The sequence below is a fragment of the Bombus affinis genome, chromosome 4 (genome assembly GCF_024516045.1).
Source record: "Bombus affinis isolate iyBomAffi1 chromosome 4, iyBomAffi1.2, whole genome shotgun sequence".
Classification (NCBI taxonomy): Eukaryota; Metazoa; Arthropoda; class Insecta; order Hymenoptera; family Apidae; genus Bombus; species Bombus affinis.
In genome coordinates this window covers 4131024-4157385 of record NC_066347.1, presented here as the reverse complement: position 1 = coordinate 4157385, position 26362 = coordinate 4131024, and the positions used below count along the sequence as shown (strand labels likewise).

At 40.3% G+C, this 26362-nt stretch overlaps 2 protein-coding genes across 2 annotated transcripts in view; one reads left to right on the top strand and one right to left on the bottom strand.

The window, feature by feature from the left end:
- Positions 1-26362, top strand: part of LOC126915589 (phospholipase DDHD1-like) — a 410369-nt gene that overhangs the window by 36963 nt on the left and 347044 nt on the right. The window lies entirely within an intron of this gene.
- LOC126915605 (neurotrimin-like) lies at positions 88-23915 on the bottom strand. Its single transcript, XM_050720429.1, has 5 exons — positions 23169-23915; positions 14597-14748; positions 9971-10181; positions 8552-8848; positions 88-7733 (listed from the first exon to the last, which is right to left on the bottom strand). Exons 1-5 carry the CDS (start codon positions 23236-23238, stop codon positions 7549-7551), a joined length of 915 nt encoding a protein of 304 aa, XP_050576386.1. The 5' UTR covers positions 23239-23915; the 3' UTR covers positions 88-7548.

Below are 26362 nucleotides of genomic sequence, written 5' to 3'. Positions count from 1 at the left end.
TATTGTAAATGTTTAAAGATAGAATGAAAGCGTAAATAAGACGGGAAACATCGATTGATTACACGGAAGTAAAAGGACACATTGCAATTGTTAACGGTTTGGCTTACTTTTATTTAGTATCCCGTAAGTTCATAGTATAATGTTCTTCATTAAGCTTTATGGTTCTTACACACATAGAACGGGACTGTTCTCCTCGTCCCTGCCGTCACGATATTTTGAAAAAACGGAAACGCTGAGACTTGGTGTGTAATGTATATTTCAGTGTGGACGATGCCCCATTGATGATAACGCTTGCTTCTGGTCACGTTCCGATGCATTAAAAATGTCCTGCGCACTGATGTTTGAATATCTCTAATAATTCATTAGCTCTTAACTCTTCAGAAAAGAAAAAAATTCATACAAGCATCGGTCGATTCAGTTGTGATCTATGCCGGCGGGAGGGCAGCGTCCAACGTTTGAAACTGAGGTTGAACTTATGCAGAGAAATGGCGAATAACGAAGATGTGTCTCTCAGAATTGTAAATTGGTAATGATCGGTTTAACATTGATTTTATTATCTTTCTCTCCGGCTCTCTCACTCTCTTTCTCTCAACCCGATCATTTTCTTCACGCACACATAGCAGCTACGCGTTCGTACTTCCCGCTCGTCATCCTTCGTACATCCACGCAGTTTTTTCCTCGGCATCATCTCGCGGATTCGTTAAAGTCTATTCCGATTTATCCTAAAGCGCTCAAGGTGTACATTAGGGAATCTGCGAGACGAGGCTTAATTTGAGGGACATTTTATTATTTTCTTTATTTTCGAGTTCTGTTTTCATTTAATTTATTTACGTTTATTTTAAATCGATGTTCGCTTATTCGGGCGCTCGACAAACGCTTTCATCATTCATTTTCCTCTCCGTCGATTATCATTTTATCTCCTCGATATACACTTCTTTTTCCTTCGATCGTTTACATCTTAAATCGATTGTACGTTGCGTGTGGTTTAAATTGTCATCAGCTTCGTCGAACGTTCGAACCGGCAAACGGCACGCGTTAACGATTAATTAGACCCATTGCTACGTGTGATCTGTCGCGCATTGTAAACGTAACTATCGTTATGGGAGGTTTCTCTGAAAACTGAACACGTTCATGATAGATTGATTTTCTCCTGCCGCGATCGAGACTCCTGATAAATTAAATCTTTCACTTTTTCCATCGAACAGAAGTCATCCTATTATCTTGCAAGTTTGTTGAAACTTCGTTGTGTATTCTTGACGAACGAAGAACCGCGGATATCAATGAGTAGTCAGGAGCCTCAATGGCTACCTATTTATTAGTCGTGTAACAAGGAAAGCGCGACGAGTCGTATATTAATATATCGCCGATAATGAGGGATTGATAAAATCTTCTCCGTCCCGAGGGTTTCGATCGACGACTGTATACCTTTTATTTATTTCTAACCCTCTACAGCTAAAATTATTTTTTGCCTCATTTACAGTTCATCTATATACAGAATCAATTACTACGTACGACAGATATAAACACAATGGAATATAAAATAAAACGATTATGTACATATAAGTGCAATGATAGATTTGTGATAGAAGTAGGTTTGTTAAGATAGAAAGAAAATTAAAATTAATACGGATGAAATCAAGAAAAATATAATCACATTGTTAGATATCAAATAGATATATGGTTATATAGAAGTTTTCTACAATACGTACTTGCGTTTCATTTTAAAAATTATTTACAAGACGTCAAGATATCGTCGCAAACAAGTATAGCATATTTTACTAATAATAAGCGGTAGAGGGTTAAAATCACAATAATCATTCATGCACACTCTTCACTTCACGAAATCAATAACCTATTCACTATTTTGCAGGGAATTAGTTCACGCCGTATCAGTATACAATGTTCTTTTGACAAAATTTATTTTTTTATGAAATTGTCTTACCGGTAATCCAGTTTCCACCATTGATCACGACTTTTATCGTATAACGCACTAACAGCATTATTTTTAATGTTTATCCTTTTCTTCTTTTAATAATCGAATCGGCAATTATTTCACATGCGAAACTGACTTTCGGCTCGTTGGTTCCGATTTATTTTCGGTAGAATCGCATCGCCATCTGTTACTCGTATTACTTACTATCGAAAAAACTAACTTTGAGTATCTACGCGTAAGAGCACATCGACGAACTGTCAGGACGGTCAATCATCACACGAAAAAGGATCTTTCGATATTCGCGTACCGCGACTCTCGGGAACGGGTACGTATTTGTCGCTGAGGCGGATTTGATACATATAGTTAATTTTTGATTATGAAGATAGTATAATTATTCTTTATCTAAAGAAAAACTAACTTTCTTCAACATTATATAATTCAGAAAGAATTGTGAAGCAAACATTAAATTAATGAACTATAGATTGGCAGTATAAATCTTGCTTATACATCTATCAGTGGTTCTCTATAAATACTTTCGTCTACATTTCTATCTTCTTGATTGTAAAGAAATATATATTTGAAATAAAATAGGAAAATCAAAAGCCTAAATTCGTATTTCAATTTAATATATCAGAATGTTATAAATTAAATTTAGGTTATATTTTAATCAAAGAACCACTGATATAAATTTGATTTCAGAATAAATATTTGACGCAAATAATCGACTTAAAATCTCGATTGACGTCACTAGGAATGAAGATCAATATCCGCCCAGCGAGCCATCGACAAAACCGAGAATACATAAGTATGTATACGTACTCAAGCCTACAAAGGCGAGCATTTTAAGAACAGAAAAATTCGCGACACTTAAGAGCTACTATAGACAATGGTACAAAAATTCAATGCTGCCTACGACGTTAGTATACCTTAGACAACGTTTTTATTTAAATCATCATTAATATAATCACCACCAGCATCATCATCATCATTTTTATCTCTCTCGTCTCCTCTTTGTTAGCAACATTATAATAAAGGGGCGACGAGGACGAGCGTGGAAATTACAACTTCCTTCTTCCACCTGGCGAGGGGAGGCCTCGGCTGTTGTAAGAAGAAAAAGAGTGCAGGAAGCTGGCAAGCTTTAATTGTGGCCTCGAGGTGAGCCCTATCTTTAGCCCTTTCTTTTTATCTTTCGTCACGTGCGGCCTCGCGAGGCGCGGGAAGAAGAAAGGGAAGAAACGTTACAAGAAGGATTGTTCCCGGTCGTCCCTTTTTATCTTAAAGTGCGTCATTCGACCAACGCCTTAGCGCGTCAGTCCAACGAACAACCCTTTTTTTACTCCTTGCGTGTGTATGCATTTCTTTTTCTTTTACTTACCCATTCACGCTCTTTTTTCTCTCTTTCTCTCGTTCTCTCCTGCACTTTCATTTCCTTTCGTTCCTTTTTTGTCGCATATACACACCCACCTATACACTCACACGCGCACGCAAGCACACACACACATACACGCTCTCTCTTGCTTCCAATTTTTCATTCGTTTCTTTGCACTCATATATGACACGCGTGTAATTTTTCATGCACGTACTGTCACCTATTACCGCGAAAAATTCAATTATACACGTGTACGTTCACACCTGGTTATATTATGTCAGATAATATAATCCTTCATTTATATCCGTTAGTTCTTACGCTAGGCGTTAATTAGTGTTACATCTAGTCGCGTGTGGCCGGCCCGTGCTATCCAGAAACGCTACTGCACACAGTTGCGCTCCTTTTTTGTTGCTCGATGCACCGATGTGCCAGAAAAGGCATGCGCGACGGTACTACCCTCTATTCCTCTCTTTCTACCTTTTTTGCAGTCTGCACTGTCGTCCGTTGATTTCTTTCTTCTTTCTCACTTCGTTTTCATCCTGTTCTACTATATTTATTTTTGCAAGCGTCTTCGCTTAATCGAGGATCTCTTGAGCATGTTATGCAATAAATTCTAATGAGTTCGTGGAAATTGTACATAAATGTTCAAGGGTTATCGATCGAGGTAATAAACAGAAGTTGGTGATGGTGCGACAATCGATCTATTACAAAATCCGCGTAATTTAAGAGAATCGAACGTTACGAGAATTCTCGATCGTGAATTCTATGTAGCTCTCACAATCAGCTGTTGCCTTCAAAGACGATCTGAACGAGCCGGTTAGCACGGGCGGCCAGACCCATTCGAATGCGTTTACGATCCGAAAAATTACACAGTAACGTTATTTATTTTTTTTTCTTGTTTGTTTCTTTAATGTAACACGTACGGCATATCGTTAATTAACGTTATGTTATTTATATACTATGTATTTACAATCACATGAATCGTAGATATTCTAACGTATCGTTCGTCTCGTTCGACTAATCTCCTATCCTTCTTTCCAGTACCATCTATTCTTCGACTCACTCTCTCCCCCCAAAACCCTGGATTTCTTTCATTTTCTTCACGGTTATTATTCACAGTTATTCCCGATTATATTCCCCATAAAACGTTTTTGTTTTTTTTTTTCTAACTTTAATCCCACGTTGTATCTTCTCGCTATTTCCCCCGTGTTATTTATTGCGCCACTCTTTTCTAGTTCGAGCTGAAACTTGTTCAATATTTTAACACCGTTGTGCAACGTATTCTCGCGCGTACACACATATACATATATATATCTATCTGTTCGTTTGTATATATATATTTATATATATATTTATATATAATATAAAAAACAGTATTTCCTAATGCTTGCGAGAAGAAAGCAAATTTATAGGACGCCTCAGGCGACCCAAAAAGCTGTCCGTCCGTATGTTTATACAGCCGAACATGCAGAACGAGAAAACGGTCTGGGTCTTTGTTAGTTATAGCGATCATCCTCGTTATTTCGAATCGATCTCCACTTCTTACTCCCCATTATTATCGATCGATCAATAATGTATGAATTGTATTTTATGGATTATGCACTCGAAGCAGATTAGAATATGCAAATTACGAGTTTTCTCATATTTGTGGGTACATTTATCGATCGACAATGGGAACACTTCGATTCAAATATTTATAAAGAATTTTAAGAATTAATAAAAAAGGGTGAAAGAAATCGTTTATACTGTTTTTAATATTTGAATGTCGCGTTGGAGCTTGTATAGTGAACATGTAGCGTATGTACGTTTTACGTGATAGCGCTTATTCGATAGTAATTATTGGTAATCTTATTTTTCTCGTGCGACCCATTCCGTTACGAAACTTGACACGCATGCACGGATATATAACACTTTTTTATTGGCTTGTGTTTATACTCAATGCGCTTCAAGTACCAAAATTTGTCACCGTGGATCGTCTCGAAGCAATCGGTACGTTCCATTTACGTCCTCTCTTTTTATTCGGTTTTCTTTGAGAAAAACGGCCAGCGATATTATTTATAGAATCAATCTCGTTGAACGTATTTTGAAATAGAACACTTTTGAATAATTCAGGCAGTGATATTTTTCGTCGTGGAATCGATAAATATAACAAGGACAAGAGTTACCTTTTCAGTCATCAAACATCAAACGATTTTAGGTTCGTGTAAAAATATTCAGGAACTATGAGAAAGAAGAGTCGATCTCGTTGTATGATATAAATGGCTTCTTAATTCAATTAATGGGTTCTTCTCAATTAGTGAAAATGATCTTAACTTTACGTGTTTAAGTAAAATACATATAAAGTTACGATATAGAATCACAAGCAGTTTTTAAAATTAAACAATTCCTATTCGTTTGATCTTTCGAAGAATCGACATCGACTTGAGAGATAAATAAACAAGCGTAATTACATTTCAAAAATTCTAATACTGCAATTCTTTATCATTTTTCAGCTTCTGCAAATCTCATTTAATTTCGACTGATAATTGGCAATCGTAACGTTACTCTATTGCGTTTCGAGATACATAGAGGAGCTTCCATATTCTTATTAATTACGCTTCTTGTTCGATGTATAGAATGGCCGTGAAACATCCTCGTAGCTTAGAAAAAGGATTAGGAAAAACGAGGAAATTATTCGTACCTCATGCTGTCGGACGATTTCGACGGACCGTCTATCGGAGACGATCGTCGAGATGCATCTCTTTCTCTCGAGACGATCCCGAGTGCATGCGGTACACGGTCGAGTATAGACACATTTCGCTAATCGTCTCTCTAGTCGAATATAATTAATCACATCGCTTTTAAAAATTTCATCGAACAAGTTTCAATTCTATCGAGCGGCGCGGACGAAGTTCTCTGTCGGGATTCTACGATTACCTTGCGCGTATTTTACTTTTTTGTTACCGCCCCTCCCCCTTTCTCCCAACCCCATCCCGTCGATCTATATCCAACCTCATTTCCCTTTTATTTCTGGCAAAGTCACACTCGTTCGTCGTCGAGTTAATCTCGATGTGAAAGAAACTACGAAACCCTCCCGACAGAATCTCGCGATCGATCACGAAGACTTCGTTACTGTTTGGCTTCCCGCGAGAATGACACGAAGATCGCGAAACACCTCTGACAATGACGGATAATGAATAAGAAGGGTGAAACTCGTCTCTCAAACTTACGTCTTAGTCGTCGTTTATTTTCAGCTACAGGGGGGTTTTACACGATCCATTCTCACGATGGCATTTCGTTTAGGCAAATATGTACAATGATCACGTATGATGTTTAGCGATTAGTTAGAATGATTGTTTAGAACGATAGAGTTGCGTAAAACTTGAGGGTATAAAAGGTTTCTATATCGCGCGTGTTTGAAATACTTGGAAGATCGTGTATTTATATATAATTCCTATAAAAAATTCGTCTTCTCGTCCCGCTTTTGAAGGAGAGGAAGGGTAATTCGCAAGCTTCGTGTCGTTCGTTTTCCTACCGCGACCAAGTAACCACTTTTCGACCGCGTGACGAACTCGCGCCGAATTCACGGGTACTCCCCCGAGATTAATTAACCTCTAATTGCTAACGGCCGGATCATACTATCTCGACATGCTAAACGCGTTCCTTCTCGCCCTTACACCTTCGAGCTTCCCTCGTACACAGAGTAAAATCATCGTTGGGACACCCGTGATCGACGATTGTCACGTTCACGGATGCCTCGATCGCGCACGACCGTGATCACGATCGAGTCGTTCGGAAAGTGGACTCGATCCTTCGTTGTGAAGATTTCTCCCTCGAAACACAGTAGTTTTCGCTGTACGATCATTTGTTGGTTAATCGCTTAGAGAAAGGAAACCTGTCAGTTATGTGCGAACGACGATAAAAATCGACTATTTTACTAGCTGACTGAGAATTTTAAGATCTCCTTTGGCTTCCATGTCTCTTCGAAAGTAAAACGATACAGCAGCTTGCCAAAATGACGTAGGTTATTACGTCGAATCGTTTGTGCTATTTTCTCGTCGTGGTTCTCTTCTCGCGGTTGCTCGCGTCCTTCGATCAACTTTTCTCCTTCCATCGTTCATCGGGTCACGAAGTCTTTCCGAAGAAGCCTCGCACGTACACTTTCTCTCGTCTCTTGTCGCTGGAACGTTCCTAGAGGCGCCTTCCAGGTCTCGTAGCAGGAGATAATCGATCATTTTTCGACATAGTCCTCTCATATCGTTTCTGATTATCGTTCCGGCGCGAAGTAAGATGGATTCTTCGAATAAAGGACCATGAGGATCAAAAGAGCGAGGACGAATAGGCGACTGCCGTGACTCGAATACAGCGTCACGACGCCTGCCAGCCACCATAGCGTCGGACAGCCACCCGGTGCCGAGCTGATCCCTCTTTGAATCGCGGCAGGATGCTCGCCTATATCAGAGAATCGATTTTTATATAGCTACTTTTATCACGACGGAAATATGACGTATTTAGCAATTTTCTTTCCTTTAACGCGATCGTCCTTTTTAGCGGACGTGCAATCATAAAGAATTTGGAAAACTTCCTAGATAGGCAGATCGATATGCTCGTTTGCTGTTAGAAAGTTGACCTTCTTTCTTGAAATTTGAAAAATATGGGACTTCGAAGAGTGTTTGAAACTTTTAATAAAGTTGAGAGTTTGAAATAGCATAGTAAGTTTAGTAGAATTTGTCTTTTTGACGTTCCCATTTTTACTTATGCTCGTACGAAATACTTGTATATTTCTAGATATTTACAAAAATTAATTAATTTTAAAGACATTCGTAGTAAAGGCTAGATAAAGATTAATGAACCGTTTCTAATTTCGCGTTGTCCAAAGATTGTATTTTATGTCCGTTCCGTTTGTACTCGCGATTACATTTAAGAAGTTGACGAAGGATTAAATAGAAACTGTGTTAAATTATTAGCGAACTAATTTTGCCGAGTTAGTCTCTTTAACAAATGCAATTTGTATTTACCATTATATTTCGTTATAGAACTTTTTCAAACAGAGAGTATTAAGTTTCAAAGTAAATCTTTAAATCAGATTGATTTTAGCAAAGTAATATCGTTAGAACGTAAAAGATTTCCCTACAAACCTTCCCTGGTAAAGTTCCACGTTTACCAGGAATGATCTATTAAAAAGAAAAGGATGCTTTTTCGTTTCGTGTCACTGCAACGTAGAACGATCACGAAAGTAATTTAAGTTACTGAAACGCGAAAATGCTTACCATTTAACACGTGAAGCTGCACGCTCGCGCTGTCCAAACTACTCGGACTGCAGGTGTAATTGCCCGAGTCTTCCCGCCTCGCTTTATGGATCACGAGACTGCTGACCGTGTCGTGATCGATTCTCTTCGTCTGGATGTCGATTTTGTTTAATTGGTAATCCAGAACGCGATCACCCTCGTGGTACCAGAAAACGTAGAAAGGACCCTCAAGGGACTGCTTGATCACGCACCGTATGGCAACTGTGCTTCCGGTCTTCACGTACATGTCACGATCGCCTATGATTTCGATCTTTGGCACTGAAAAATCGGTAGCCAATATTTATCTTCTCCTTACGATTTAATGAATGACAGTGTAATGAAATAACAAAGAATTCGAAATAATTATTTTGTCATCCTTCAGATCTTTTGTATTCCTGCTATCAGATATAAAAATTGCTATAGGGAATAAATATTAATGATTCCCTTATATAATGCTATTTTAGATACGACATTCGGATTACTCACTATATTTGACAACATTCCCTCGTGCTAAATTATGGAATGTCTAAACAAAAAACGAAACTAATTCAAGAATGTTGTACTAAAACATGTTCTGTACCTTAGCAAATATTTAAATGAAATTATATGAAAATATTATACGTTATAATAAATATCTAATATGATATCGTACATAGAGAGAGCATAACAGTTTTGCTAAAACATTGTTATGAATGATCTTTTCTTTGATAATTTCAACATAATAATAAAGAATATGATTGTTTTCGCGATGGAAAACTGTATTTTTGCTGATTATCGTATTATTAACGATAACCAACTACATATCGTGAGACACGGAACATGTTAATCAAAGAAAAATGGTAAGTGTATTGTACTCACGATACTTTAATCTTTTATTTAAATCTTTTCTACTTAAACAATATATTAAAGAATATTTCTCTATGGGGTTAATACAAGTTGAGAAGTGGTAATTGCCGTGGGTCATCCGTGGCCCATGTGGCATCGAACGTGTTAAATGTAACGCAAGAAGGTGATCGAACGACAAAGAAAATTAATTACTAAATACACCGAGCGATTATTCGAGCGAACATTTTAGCGCCTCGCACGTACGAGTTACGTGAAAGAGAGAATGTCTGTATTTTACGCTCGTATAATTTTTTATCACGTCGATGGAACATGGTTCGCGAAGTGTTCCGTCGATCGATGACAGAGCTCTTCTCTGACAACATAAAAATAACACTGGCGTAGAATTGAACGATGATGGTCAATGGTTAATTTCTAAATGTTCCGGAAATATCGATATGTCATTGAAAAAAAAAAGGATATTATATTATTTACACTTTCGATCGTATCTTACTAATTATTCATTTTAATATTGAAAAATATTGTTATTGTTATCAAAGAATGTTCACGCGATCTCACCGACGATGTTGAGCTTGATGATGTGACTCTTCTTCGGATCGGTCGAGATTTGGCACTCGTACTCGCCTTCGTCACGTGCCTGCACGTACTTAACCTGCAGGGTCCAGGTGTCCGACGCGTCTACGAAAAGCGCCTGGAACCTTTCGTCCGGGATAAACATTGTTCTATCTACCGAGAGGATATGCGAGTCCCTTCTTCTGATCCACGACACCTTTCATATTTGGGGAACAAACAGATTAATTTTAATAATATCGTCAATATATTATATTCGTCTGTTATCGTCTCATTAATATTATGATACAATGGTTTGCTATAAATTCTGAAGCTCACAGTATTAATATTTCAATACAATTGTTATTAACTCTATTTCTGACTAACTTTAATTAATCCTAATTCAACTTTGTCCAGCTAGACTTTGCAATGTTAATGTTACATAAATAATATTAAGGATTTAATATTAAAGATTTGTTATGTATAAGTAATGTTAATATTAAAGATTTGATATACCATGTAGATATAGGAATGTGCTATAAATCCAAAATTTTCCGTCCGAAATACGTGACCGAACTTTAGAAGCGTGTCCTACTTATTTTAAAGCTAACAATAGGTTTGTATAAATATGAAGCATTCTTTAGAAGAAATACATTTTTCTTGGAAGATATTTACGGTACAGGGGAAGATAATATGATCTGAATTATTTCGTGTGACAACATACTGATTATTTTTCAACGCTATAACATATCAACACACAAGGTGATAAACTTGCGAAGTGTTCTTACGAAACTTTGACACAGACGAAGAGTGTTTAAAACTTGTTTAGAACTCGGACAGGAAGAGTTTTCCGAGTCATGTTTCTATGGTCTTTTTTCATCTTTAAAGTGACTAGAACATGGTTTGAAAGTTTGGTCACCTACTTCAGAATATTCTATATTCTTATATTTGAACCGAGATAGTGTATATTTCTATTTTTTTTTTTTTTTTTTAATCTAAACGTGTAAAGTATACACCAACGCTTCTATTGTGTTTTAACATGCCAAAAGAATATAAGAAATTCTATCTGTATATCTTATTTAACTTCGTCTTTACGAATTATTAATAATATCCATCTTTCTCTTTAACTTTTAGTTCTTTCTATATAAATTACAGCTAACATAAATATCCAAAAATTTAACTTTCCACAAGTTATTCGATATTCATTGATATCGAGTATACATTTGTTTGACTACTTTAACACGAATAAAGTTCTTACGGAGGTATAAAACCTTCGCAATTTATATGTTTCGAAACTTGACAATCCTTCATGTTACACAGTATTACACTTTAAAACTTTTTATTACACTTTTTACGATTTCTTTCGTTTAAAAGTAGACACTCTGTGAAACAAGAAAGTAACTGTAATCGAAAAACGAACTTACATAAAATACTCTAACTTCTTTTATTGTCTTTGCATATTAGATCCGCCGTACTTTGCATCATAAACATGTACTTATAGTAAGCTCGGAAATTAACAAACAACGTAAACACTTCGTCCCACTTTTATTTATCAAACTAACAATATTTTAGCGAAACGAAGCAATTAATATTCATTAGCGATTGAAGGAAAATTGAAAAGCAGGAAATAGCAGTCGTATATGATCCCCCTCATCAATCCGAGCAGAGGAAAAATCCGCTCCAATTCGATGCTTTTTGCTCAGCATGGACGCATTGCGAGAATTATTAATCCCTTCTCCAATACGTAGCGTGGCTCTATTGTTAGATTTTTGGTCCGGAGCGCGGCCGTTTCTTCCACGTCGTGGCGAACAAAAAGCGAAATAAAGCAACAGACACGTTTCCAGTGACGAAGTGAAATTCAACCGTGTCTGGCTGAAAATTCGCAAACTCCTCCCTGGACTGAATACAGGACAGAGAAACCAGGCTGCGGAAAAAGCGCGGAATACGCGAGCCGGCCGTGATGGAAAAAGAACCCCTGGCACGACTTTTCGATCTCGCTCGATCAATCTTCTTTCCCTTGTCTAGGGTTAATTTATCGTGCGTCGAACGGTTTCGCGGACGTTTCTTCCTTTCTTTTACCGTCGATTCCAGGCAGTTACACGAAAGAAAACCGTATTAGAAGTACATTCAATCTATCCGCGCGATAAGTATAGTCAGAAACAGGTCGATTCGCCGCACGTTACGCGATGTTTTCCCTCGATGTGACGTCGACTTACAATCGAGGAAAGGTTGTAATCTACAAAGTAGAGTAATTGCCTTTTTGTTCGTGTCTGGCGATCAAAAGATCGAGGATAGAGCTTACAATTCAAGCCACGCGCGAAAAATTTGCAAGCAGTATATACTCGGCTGCATCGATAGTAATCGGCGAAATGTAATCTCTTGGTCGGTTCCTGAAGCGCAATCGTTATCTGGGAAATTCCAAACCGAACGGAATTCGTTTATCTCGGCGAACGGCGAGCGTTGAAACCGAGGAGAACCGACCTTCCCATCTCTTTCCATTTCTTTCTACCTTTTTCTCTGGCTCAATTACGATTGTCGTGCCATTAATTTCCAGGAAGAAAGCAATAAATTAGTAAATCCCGCTTCTAGCTTTGCGTTACGTTCCATCGATCGCCTTCCGGCTTTTCTGGAATTTCTTTCGAAACTTTCACGGGACTTTTAACTTCGCCGATCCCTAGATACGAAAGGGATTTAATTGCATCGACATGAATCTCGAAATCCTTTCTTCGAATTTCGTCGACCATTCGGTTGCGCACCCAATTCCACGAACACGGACCGATTATCCTATTTTATTCTCTATTGCAATGCAATATATGAGGTGTCTTATAATTACAGATCGATTAAAGAACGAATGGATGAACGAATGTTTAGTATGCATAATTTGTTTAGTATACATATGCCCGTTTTTGTCCTATGCTTTAGTGTTGTGACGAAACTTCAAAAAGTTAGGTTTTAGGAATCTATAGATAAGTAACTGTTCACATTTCAATTGTTTTAGCAGAAGCTGATAAAATGTCATGTAAAAATAGATCTTCTTTTCTTTGATATATCTTCTTATTTTTGGTCAAAATAAATTACATTACATTTATACTTACGAAGACTAAAATCAGTCTACCTAAATTTCAATTTTAATATCATTAATAATTTTTAATTCTACCAAGCATACAAGTATACACTGCAGAAGTTAGCGAGTTAACTGTGAAAATGAAACAACATAATCTTCGAATAAGTATATAACACAATACAAAATGTTTTATCTAAACGACCAACGTGCAAGAATTGGATTTTTAAATTAGTTAAAATGTAAGGCAAGATCGAACATGTGATATTGAACAAAAATATTCCGCCTTCCGCCTGATTGATTTATAGCTCAGGTACGTCTCGTATATTTCCACTCACATTCCACCGAACGAAAGACGTGGAAACAAATGCAAAGTCACCGGCACGACCGTGTTCCGCAAATCGTCCGTAGAGAGTAATCGCTTTCAATCGTGTTTCTTGGTAGCGTGGTACAATGGTCGCCGACAGAAAGTCAGTGGTAAAGGTACGTTTAATTTTACGCGCGATAAATATCAAAAGAATAAAAAGGTAAGGGGGTGTAAAGGGGTCGCGACTCTATGGGTTCGCGGCCCTTAAGTACGCAATCGGACGATTATACAAGGGTCGCGTGTCGCCAGACACTTAGTCCTGCCTGTTTCGACATACAAGTTTCGTTATTGCAAACACCAGTGAAGGTAAAATCTCACTAACGAGTGATACAGGCCGCGCATAAAAACATTTACCGCTCTGTCTTCTCGTCAGTCTCCCAAAAGAACCAGCCTCCTGTCACCGTTATCTGGGTTACTTCCATGTGGGGGCCATTTCTCTCTCTTCTTTTCTTCTTTATTCCCTTTCAATCTCTATCTTCCTCTCTTTCTCTTCCTCACCTCTCTCTCTCATTCGTGAATCGTAAAATTCACGCGGCTCGTATAATCCGCCCTAACGGCCGTGAACGCAGACAGATTAGACTTTTATAGTTTCGCATAAATTCCCACGCAGATAGAGTCAGGATGTGTATCGGGATCGGCGGTTTATCGCGACCATTTCGATTATTGTAATAGCGCGAACCGGACGGTTTAGCGACGCGGAATATCGACGGAAACGGAGGACCGATAGTACAACTTTTTGATGGCGAATCAGCGGCTTCATGGAAACCAACGGCACGATACTATCGGTACACCACCGTCACCTCACAGAAAACTGGGTATTCGCGTGCAAATAAATTCGCTTTATCTGCGAGCAGGCGGCGTCGGTATCCGGTCGTGCTTTTTGCAAGGAACTGGGATGAGATAACGGTTTTCCCAAAGTTTCTCGCCGGAGTTGAATCGAAATTAAGGAATCTGTAATTTAGGGATTCGTAATTTCGACCGTGCACCATCCGCAATCGTTCACCTGTTCTGTCTGCCGCAACTACTTCTTTTCGTACTTGTTTTGAACGTTTGCAAACGTTCGTAGAACTTTCAGTAAATTCTGTCTAATCTTAAGATTCGTATATAACGAGGGTTACGCGAATGTTCTAAGTTTTAATTGGTAGCGTTTTGTTGCATGGAAGGACACAAAGGGGAAAATGAGAATAATTAGGGGCAAAGGACTTACCGATTTATTACCAAGCTGACGCACTTTGCACGGCAAGTAAGCATGACTTCCCAGTTGAGCCGTAATGTTCGTGGGGGTGTTTGAATCGAAGTACGGCCCCGTGTAAATCCCGTCGAACCTCTTCACTAACGAATGGGATCTTGTGCTCACCCCTGCAAGATTTCATCGATTTTCAGACGAAGACGTATGTACACAGGCTAAATGTATATTCTTCATAGGTTTAATCAAAAACTTAAATATAAAGTAGTAAAGAAGTTCCATTTTAATAAATCAGGTATTTTAGATATGTTAAAATTGTATCCATGTTCTATTAGACGGAATGTTTAATTTTCCACGAATGCAGAATCAAACATAACATTTTTCATCTGTAGGATTTGAAAAATTAAACAGCCGAAAAACGTATTTCTGTGACTGTATCTTAATATAAGTTTGGGGATTTATATTCTGCTCTCCATTTATTTGACGTAAAGTATGTAGAAAAGCCATCTCTTTGGTCGCTAGTTTAAAATGGCCATTTCAAACTTAAAAATATCTTCCGTGTCATACTCTTCATATTTTTACCAAAAATTGCTAAATTCACAGAATGCCACTGCAACACTCAACATCTTCTTTTTCCACATAATCTTTTTACATTTGCACGAATCTCCGTCAAAGTTCGCTTCTAATCCGAACGTTTGTTACGTTTAAGAAGAATACATTAACACGGCGGCTAGACCGCGAGAGCTGGTTATTCTTGACGAATTTACATTGTACGGGTAGCGTTTCCATGATGGAATAATAAAAGGATCGCGGTACTATACTGTATTTCGCATTCGTGACGTCCATGTACGATGCCATCCTGTCTCGTTTTCTCTCTGTGGCCGCATCTATGCTCCTTTTCCCTTTACCTTCCGGAATAAATCCTATCAGAGAGCTTCTACCAGGCCATCGTGCATCGAGGAAATGGATACTAATCCAGGGGATTCCGATCCTGGGTATCCAAAGTCGGATCAGCATTCGCCCCGGGAAAGCAACCGTGGGCTTCGTTCCAACGACCTTGAGGACCCACTTCCGGACTAGCGTTCGAGGGATAAAAGGAAACCCGTACTCGTTCATGCATTGCACTGCGATATGGTATCGTATGTATTCTGCGTTTGGCTATATTTATTTTTTCGAACGTATCTTCCGGAAATGTATTCGGAAAATCAACGCATATTCGGAAATTACTAGGTTCGAGATACGGGTGCTTCGTCGAGAACGTTCGCGGAAAGCTCAGAACGATATCACGGCGCGTAGAAAATCCGTGCGTCCCGTGTGTCTGCGGGGATTGAAAGGAGCCTTTCGATTTATCGTCGACTGAAAGTCTCGAAAGTCCACACGAGAACATGCGAGAAACGTCGAAGTGGAAGAACTCGATAAAACAGCTATTCGATGGAACTTTCTTGCACTCGCTTCGCAAGATACCGTTGGCAACTCGTCGCACGCTTAACAGAGGTTTATTCGTTTTTAACGCCGATGCCAAAACGACTCTGCAGGATGTTATGCAGGAATAGAGGAAATATTCGATGAATGTCGACACATCGTGATAAAGAGTTTATGGTAATAAGGAATTGCCTGAGACCGAGGTATCCATTCTTGCTGTAACTCACGAATTCATAGTTATTTATATGGCATCCGTAACGAGAAAAACAATTGGCCGACGCAGGGACTCGGATACGGTTCCTTCATTTATTGGACGACCGCTCTATTGATTGAGTTATTCAGGTCATCAACAACTTTTTCTTCCCGGTCTGCTGCTCGAAAATAGCTGCTATCGACGTATTACTTTTCACGTTTCCTTGCTGTATTTTTGATGCCCCGGTGACAAATCGTGGAACCTACATTTCGCTGCTCTAACTGGTATTATTGTTCTTTCCTTTGGTGTCATATTTCTTTTTATTTGCTTTTTATTTTTCCTATTTATTCTATTTCAGTAGAAGAGTAAAGACGTTGTAAGTTTATCGATTAATTAATAACGTAATATGACGATTTACTTGTTTAGTGGCGTAGTGGCTATTCCCCTAGATGCAGTTTTGCTTCCAGCAAGTAGTGCCAGTCATTGCCGCATTACAAACAAAAAGTTCCGGGTCGGCCGCAAATGACGTCATTGCAGGGAACGTGTTAAGGGAGTATAAAGAGAACGCATTAACCGTATTGCTGTATTATTCAACATATTTTAAGCGGCCGAATGAAAGAATGGTAAAAGAAACTGATATCGTGTTCGTACTTTCTCTTTACGTTGGCGCTGCTCCGAACGAAGTAGAATGAGAATGTATTATGACAGCCGACGGAGTAGATAAGGAAGTTGACGATATATTTCAGTTACACTAATTTCTGCATATTACGCCTAAGGACTGAATAACATTCCTTCGTCATTTTGGATATCTTGTAATGACAGAACATTTTCGTTGTTGAAAATATAAAGAAAGCATTTCTATATTTAACCGCGAACGAAGTAAAATGTGAATGTATCATGACACGCTACATAAGTATCTGTTATATATCTACTGATTTCTACAAATCATATAGAATACCTGAATAATGTTACTTCGATATTCTAGAAATTGTATAATAATAAAGCCCATTTTCTGTTAAAAATGGGAAAATTGATTGGCATTAAAATTAGTTTTATAAAATTTATCGCTGATATATGACATTAATAAATAATATAAATAAATAAATAAATTCCAAGGTAAATTTGAAAGACTAATGTCACTAGATATTCCAGATATTTGTGCGAATTTGTATTTTTGTAAAAATACAATTAATGAAATAGAATTTACATAGAAACTTGTTTTAGACATTGAACTATCCATTTAGTATCTAAGCTAATCATCCACTTTCCTCTATTTTTGAATTTATGACTATAACATGCGTGGCTTTCGAATGACTCATATATCATACAAATACTAATTTTACATTATCCTACAGATCGATGTTACCTATATGATAGAATTATATAGAAAAGGATTTAGTGAGATCAGAGACAAAACAGGATCAACGAGACACGGTGAATTATAGGAACTCCTGCGACGTTCGATCGATCGAAAACGCGGCATCGCGCAGAGCAGTGTCTGCAAAAATCGAACGTCCGCATTGGCAAATAACATCCGGCCAGATAAATCCACACCCTTTCAATAATGCCGGTATTCATAACATTTAGAGTGCACGGATTATTGCATTATTGGCATCGCTTGATCGGGGTAAACGTTCGAGCGGTCGGGTCGAGTGTGTCAAACCGGGCTCACGTCGACGCGCGCGCCTGAGCTTTCGCCAGTTGCATATATCGAAGGATCGTGATATCCGCAATTGGCCGGTGCAATTCTGGTCTGATATTATACGACTACGTTTCAACGAATGCTTAGCTGCTCGCTACTTACGTATCGTTACGGAAGCGTTTCGTCGTCTAGAGCGCATCCGGTTTTTAACAGCGAGGCGAAATGCACCGATGTGACGCATTACGTCGTCGACGAAATAGCTCCTATTTTCGAACGTGATTTTAAACACACGGAAGTTATCGTTTCTACCACAATGGCTCGTACACAACCGCAACGAGAATACAGGGCATTAAACGACGTTCATCTTGCTCATCGTTGTTTGAAAACGATTCGAACTAACTTGAAGCGAGCCAAGCCGCCTGGACACTCGGAGGATGAAGTTCCATTGACCACTCGAAAGAATGAGAAGCTTAAAGGAACGTCGCTAGAATCCCGAGGACAAAAATACCATCGCTGACATCGTGAACGATGGCTTTTCTAATCAATAGAAAACCAGTAAGAGAGAACTTGGTAACAGACAAGCGTCCAAGTCATGCGAACTCGATGATGGATCCATGAACGAGTCTATCAGATCATATCCCGCTAATTCACGGTTTCGAACCGATATACTTTTAACTGCATCTCGGGCAATCGCTGCACGCTCGATGAATCGATTTGCCAACGCGTTTCCGTTCAGACGGCGCGAATTGGATTGGCAATCAGTGCGCACCGACCCGGTATCGCGAACGCTGGAGACGCGCACGACCAATCGAGGCTCATCCTTCTAGGACACTCGGTCCTCCGGACTAAAGAATCCGTCAGGAATGCAAAATATTGGGCGCAAGGTTTGCGGTTCGAACTGGAATCCCGCAAAGATGAGACTCGTCGTAAAATGAATATAAGTAAATATGAACGTAGCGTTACCGCGTGTCTCTGTTCTTTTTCTCAGAGTCGTTCTAAGCTGCGAGTTGAGTTATTTCGACGTGCTCGGTGATTATCGTTCTTGACATTCCTGGAAATCATGTTTCACGCCAAGATTACAGAGAAAGAACAAAGGCGGGATGGGAGGTAGAGAGAAAAGCAGAAGAGAAAGAGGAACAAAGCGGTTGATTGTGTGGTTGGTGCAACGCGTCGCTTATGACCGTTCGTAAATTTCAGAGGGAATGAATCATTCACGAAGGCAAACAGAAGGGGGTTGAAGTTGTTAGCGATAGAGCTGTGCACTACACTGAATCGTAACACGAATTGCACGTCTGCAGGTGTAATTATATTTCTATCTCTGCTGCATTTATAAGGCATATGTAACTAAGAATACGTGAGTATTTCTTTGAAAGAAGATGAATATAATTATGAAAGAGATTTTTGATGGAAGCGTACCGAAAAGAAAGGTTAAGTACAAAATGAAATTAATAAGCGTTTGTTCTTTAAACAAAAGAGATATGGTTACCACGGAAATGTACTTACATAAATTGTGATGAAACTACATTCCTATTTTTGTTACGTTTTAAAAGAAGGAGTGCAGCTCAAAAGAGAAAGATTTCTGAAGTAAATATTTACAACATAGAGACTGATAAAAATTATTTGCTTTAAAATGAAACGAATATAATGTTATGAGAGAAACTTTGAAGTTACAATAACGTAGCAATCTATAATCAAGAGTACTAAGCGTGTATTTGCGGAACTATGTAACCATCCTCTTACACATTACGAAAAAGAGTATGTGATTACAAGAGAGATTCTTGAAAGGTATATTCAGGAAGGAAAGATGAATTGCAAACTGAAGATTAATAACTATTTGTTTTTCATACAAAGAGAAATAATCGCGCAGAGAGAATCGAATCTGTAATAACACAGGAATCCACAATCAAAACTGTTAAATGTTTTTGATCCATAAATTATGTTGTTTTAGAAAATAAATGGCTCAACGATACTGCTACATTTCAAATAACCTGGTAGATCTGAGAATTCATCGGTACTACGCCAACATAGAGAGGTTTGCATATTCCATAAATTTCCTTGAGTAATGTCGAATCTAGATTGTTTTGACATGAACGATGGTTATCCGTGAGAAATTTAAACGCGCGTGTCAAAACGAAACTCTCGGCAAAGTTATACATACGTGTATCTTGTTTCGTCGTAATTACGATTGAGTGAAATTACGAATTAAATCGATATGTAATTAAAACATGTTTATGGTTTATCTACGTGTCAACGTACTGATTAATGTTAATGCGCTTATCGTGCGTTTGAGCGCAAAGAGAATGATGCACCGATAGATTATTATTAACTGTGAACCATTATAAATGCGGATAAGTTTCGGTTGGATGTTGCGCAATCAACTGAAATGGTCCGTAAAAATAATAAAAGATAAAAAAGGAAGGGGGAAAAAAGAAAAATACCTGAACCTACGTCGAAAGATGGGTGAAAGTGGAAATAAATTTCTTGGAAACAGAAAGAGGATTTCTGACAGATATTTCCCAGGAGACGATAGAGCACGGTCGATGCGGAAAATCGAGCATCGACGGGGTTGCGTTTTCGCCGCTTTATTAGAACTACACGTACAAGTGTTCGATGTAATTTTACGACGTCATCGGACACTAATCTCAGACATAAATCTGGATTCTCGGTTCCCTCGAAGATCGTTCTTCCTAGCCCTCCCAGTGAGGCTAACTCGATTTTCTGTCTTACTAGTTCATCAAACATTTACGTTCCACTACTTCCATCGTACATTTTCCACGCTGCACGCCGAGTTAATGGTTATCGTTCGATTGTCGCTTAAAACCGCCGATATTAAGCGAATAATTATTTACGTTCCCGGTAATATCGTCGGATTTGGTTCAATTCAGTTAACGGTATTCTATTATTGAGAGTTTCCATAAAAAAAAATTTCTCAAAAAAGTTCAGTGTTCAAAGCTCAAACAAAATTCAAAGTTACGATCTTTAATTATATAAGACGAGAAATAACAAGGAATGCTCGACGTTTTCATCTCTTTTCATTTTCGATCGAACATATTTGCTTGCAATATCTCGAAGAACATTTTCCTCACTTTCAAGTGACTACTACGAACGATCAATCACCGATACGCGGTACAAAACGCGTTAATAATTGCATTTAATTTCACGTTGTTTGATAAAAATCTGTTTGAACAAGAGCAATGTAACGTATTAACGCAACACAGAGTTCATGAATAATGGAACTGAAACATCGTGTAAGATCTAACCCCGATACAGTTTAGACGAGCAGACATCCGAGAAAGCGATTTCCTGTGGCGATGGTTGAAACACCGAAATTCTCATTCGGAGGTAACAACGTTGGTCGGTTAATCATCCTGGGGTATAATCAGTGGCTGTGCTACGATTATGTTACGAGTGGAAAGTGCATAATGTATCCCGTCGATACGTACAATAGAAATTGTTTTCGTGTTGCGGATTCGAGTACGGTTGGGCGTGTAGACGAATCCAATTAAGAGTATGAGATGGGGATAGAAAACGACGTGGGCTAGAATACGGTAAATTGTTTAACAAAATTACCGACTGTACGTCAGTTGCGTTAATGGCATCGATTTGTGCTCCGTTCGCAAGTTCTACGAGTGTCGTTTAGTTCGCGGTTTGGCAACCTTTCGTGTGTGTTTCAACGGTTCCCGCTTTCTCTCTTACTCCGTCGCGGTTCGTTCGATAACAGCCGCGTCGAAAGCGACGAATGGAACGTATTTATAAAGCGACCGACGCGGATAATGAACGACCCAATCGACAACAACTTGATGCCCACTTTGCATACTGAAATGTTTCCACGTTACATGCATCTACGTCGATCGATAAGAAAAAAGCACCGTCTGATACGGCCGTGCTTGATAAATCCTTTTTATCGGGCCCCTTCTCTTTTTTCTCCTGCAAGATACAAGAGTCCTGAGAAGAGTTCTCCAATACAAAGGAGAAATTATTGCAAGACCGACAAGGGTGCTGGTAGTCTCTGTATCAAGGGGAAACGGTATCCTGGAAGATCATTAAGATAAAACATGTCGAGGGTAGCGATCCGTGAATTAATGGACTATCCATTGAATCAGCAAAAAAAAAAAAAAAAAAAAAGAACTAACGCGAGGAGGGAAGAAGTAATTAACACGCTTATGGCGCGACTAACAGGGATTTTCATAAGAGTTACATAAGCCTCGAGATCGACGCTTCGCTGCTACGAAGATGTGGGTAATTGCACGGTTATCGCGGCGTGACCTGTTTAAGAGACGGACCATCGACTATATTCTTTTGATACCGGCGTAACACCATAAACGGGAAGCAGTAAACGCGAATAGCGTTTTAACTGATATAATTAAGTTTGAAGTTATTATTTTGTCGTCAGGAAGACTATCAGGTGCAAACTGAGCAACATAGATACGAGCGGTATCACACGATCGACTGCTACGATCTTCGTTCGCATTACTCGTCTGTGATGTTAGAGTCGGTACGATCGACAAACCACGAAAATCTTCAGTGAAAAGTGTATATAAAAAGGAGCTAACCGTATCATCGCGATGCAGCCGCGCGAGAGATGAAATCGATAGACACGTCCCTGAACGACGTCAGAGCGAAGATGAGGGAACACGCTACCCTTCTGTCATCACTTCGCCCCCTAGTTCACGATGACGGAATCATCGAGTCGACACGGTGACCCGACAAGGATGGCGAAGAATAAAAAAAATCTAGCGATCCGAGGGACAAAGGGAAGAATAGGGAAAATACAATACTGTCGACGCGACAAACAAGGGTGGCGCTAGATACAGCCCTGGACCGGGTCCGGAAGCAGCCCCCTCCCTCCTCCTGCCTATGAGTCCTCCTTTTTCCCTCCACTCGCGTATCTCGATCCTTCGCGTCCATCGATCGCGAATACACACGATCAGCTGCCGAATTCTTCACGTTCGAGTCGGGCCTACGCGACACAGGTTTGTATGCACGCGTGCTAATTCACATACGCACAGTTACACCCCAAAATCTGATCGATCCATCCGCAGTACAAGTCTTCAGTACAGCCCCGCCTGGCCCCTTTCCTCCCCCCTCGTCGTTCTCACGTCACGCGGCCCCCCTTATCACCCTGAAAAGACGCGCGTGTTGCTAGTCCATCAGTGATCCGAACCTAGGATACGCGAGATTCACGATTACCAGTCATCCTATGACGCGACTACCAAACGTCAACGCGTGTACACTTTCCCGCGGGAATCTCGAAAGATCGATGCACGATCCGCGAGAGCTCGAACCCTCTTTCGAGAGCGAACGAACATATGTCACGCGGGTGAAATTGATCTTACCGGTGATGCCTAGGAGAATCCAGCACACGAGGCACAGGACGTAGTAATTCACGTAAGAGGATCTCCTCATGATGACGAAGACAGTGACGACGACGACGACGACGACGAGAACGACGACGCAGTTGCCTTCGACGGGTCCACTGACATCTCAAAACAACCAGCACACCAAAGATCGGTGTACCCTCTCACTCCTAACCCTCCGTCATCACTCTGTTCATCCTCCTTGACTCGATGCTACCAGACCTCGTGCATAGTACGATTTTTTATCACCCTCGACGTTTTTTTTTTTCTCTTTCGTTTGTCACGCACAATGCCTCTTATACGGATACACCACCGTGGTATCGGTGTCGCACTAATCACATATTATCTCCCAATTAGTCGTCGATTAGGCACGCCAATCCTGAACGATGTACCTCTTTATACACCGTATCGTGTTTGCTCGAGGCGATGTGGTACGTTTTCCTCAACGTGTGTGTTCAAAGGTTGTAGCACGTTTCCTCTCGACGGCGGACAACCGAAACGCGACGTCGTATACGCGAGGCTGTCACTACGGGGGCTTATACGTCGTCGCGTGATATGGCCCCTTTTCCGACCGATCCTTCAAACACGGCTAACTACGACCGAGTTTTGCGTACGGGTCGTCTGCGGTTCGTCGTCCCGGGCGAAGCTCTGAAACCGCCGGGCCTCCAGTGGCACTGCCCGCGCCCGCCCGGGGATTCCGCGCAGGCGTGCTCTTTCTCCTCTACTCTGCCGATCAGTCAGCCTCCTCCTTCCTCCAGGCCTCCTACTCTCGTCCCATCCTCGTCTCTTCTTACTCCATTCTCCTTCTCGATCTTCTTCTCTGATTACTACTACTACTGCTACTACTACCACTACCGTCGTTGCCGTCGTCGTCGTTGTCGTCGTCGTCGTCGTCGTCGTCGTCGTCGTCCTCGTCGTCGTCGTCATCGTCGTCGTCGACGTCGACGTCGTCCTCCTCCTCGCTGTTCTCGTTGTGTCGTCGTCACTACTGCTACCGACAGTGCTACTACTGCTCACCGTACTACTACCACTGATCAACGTAGCTCCTGCTACTGCTGCTTTTGCTGCTTCTGCTGCTTCTGTCGCTGTCCAGTTGCTTCGTCATCTTCCACGCTTCTTCCTCTCTTCAACCTCTACGACGTTTTTCGTGCATCCTTTGAACAAATTTTACGCTTCTTACAATGTTAACGTTCGTATTCTCGTCTCGGATGGACCGATCAGCTTGAAAATAACAGGCTCCGAAAAGTTTTTGTTGGCTTTCTTTTACGAAGTCTGGGGGAGATTTGTAAATTTGCGGTTCGTCGATTGACCAGGAGCGGTTTCGTTAGTCAGCGGCTTCGAGTTTAAACAAATTCTGACCGATTGGAAGCGACTCGGCCTGCTCTGTCCTCTACGACAGTCTTTTAATCAGCTTTCGCTTTGGCTTGCCTGGTCTCTTTCGGTGTTTACGATTCTTAATTTAGCCAGCTGATTACTGTTCCCTGACGCTTTTAATACCACCTCCGTTTCCATGTAGCTTCCTCTCGTTCCTTTTTAACGTGGCATCAGCCTTCCGCGGAAGTTCATAGTTTCTTAGCGTCGTTTTATCCTCAATGAGTTCTCCACGCTTTGTATCATCTTTAGTAGGGAGAAACTGGGAAAAACGGTCCGCGGGATTGCGGCCGGCCAGCCTGCCTCTTATTCGATGGAATTTTATCTCATCGAAAATATCGCGCGGCTTGCCGCGTCTATTTCTTTTTTTGTCGCCGGTGAAGATTAACTGGTAGACGGCGTCCATGAAAAGCGCAATGAATCCTCCTTAGAATTCTTTCGACCTATTTTTCGCCCACGGTCGAGCTGTCGTTTCTTCTTTTCTTCCGTTTCTTTTCGACTCCCTGTGATTACCATTAGTTTCGCCGTTGTTATCTCTCTCTGTCGTTTTCGAGTCGCTTAGGATTATTGCATTTTTCTCCGGTAGCTCGGCTCGCGTTGTTCCGAGTTCTCGCTCCTCCGCCCATACCGATCTCCAGCTTCTTGCCACGTTAATCTTATTCAATTGGGAAAACCGGATCGGCCCACGGTATTAGAGATACCTCGCCGGTGAAATTAATTGATCTTCATCGGCTAGAATTCGAGGGTACATACGTTTAAGGTCGATCGTGATTAATGGCCGGTCTTTCGGCCCAACGAGAGGATTTCGAATTAATTTCGTTCTAATAAAAGTCAGACTCTGTTCTCTATTCTTTCTATCTTCAATTACGCCCAGTCTCTTATTCGATTCTTCTTTTCTTTCCTCCTATTCGCCGCTCTCTTCTCCCCGATATTTCTTCTTTTCTTTTTCTTTCGATTCTTTCTCCGCTACTGCTCTCACGTCGACTCTCTTCATTGTGCATTATCCGTGCAAGTTGGATTGCACCGACTGTTTTTTCTCAAAAACAAACGCGGAGAGACCTCGCCAGCGTAGACTGATCATTCCGCCGCTCGGTCGGGTGGTTTATTTAGTCCCCGGCTTAATTATGACAAACATTACTTCGAGTTCAGCATTTTGAGCGTTTCTCCGTTGCCGGTTTTTCTCTTGTAAGCCCCGACTTTCTTTTTTGTCGCGGACAAATTGTGTGTCCTTTACGACGTTAACCTTATTCCCGGTAGACCGAAATGCTACATATTTTCTCGTAAAAGAAGTACTTTCGTTTCTTCCTCTTCCTCTTCCTTTTTTTTCTCCTGCCCCTAGCACCAGCACCTCCATCTTCCTGCCCTTTGCTCGACGAAACATATTTTAAAAATGTCTTTCCTAAAGAAACGCTGTCGCGTATTCCCGCGAGAATGAAATATGCAACGGTGTATTACATTCCACCGCGTTGCATCGTGAAACGCAGAAGTGCTTTAATTGTTCGTCATCAACTTCATTTTAGATGCCTTCATCGCGACAGCTTAAACGAATACAATGAAAATTTAATCACCCAACTTTTACTTCGTACACTCGCTTCTGCCTGTTTCTTCCGGAAATTTTCTCCCCCTTGGAAATTATTCTTTGCCACCGAGTTAATTCTATATACCCAGGTTTGTTTAACTCCTCCGAATCTCCGGCTCTTCGACAAACTTCGTTTACTCGGAGATAAACATCTACCGCGGGCTAGCGTGACAAACGTTACAGGTGCTCACGGTTGATGTTAATCCGGCTGACAGGAACGTGG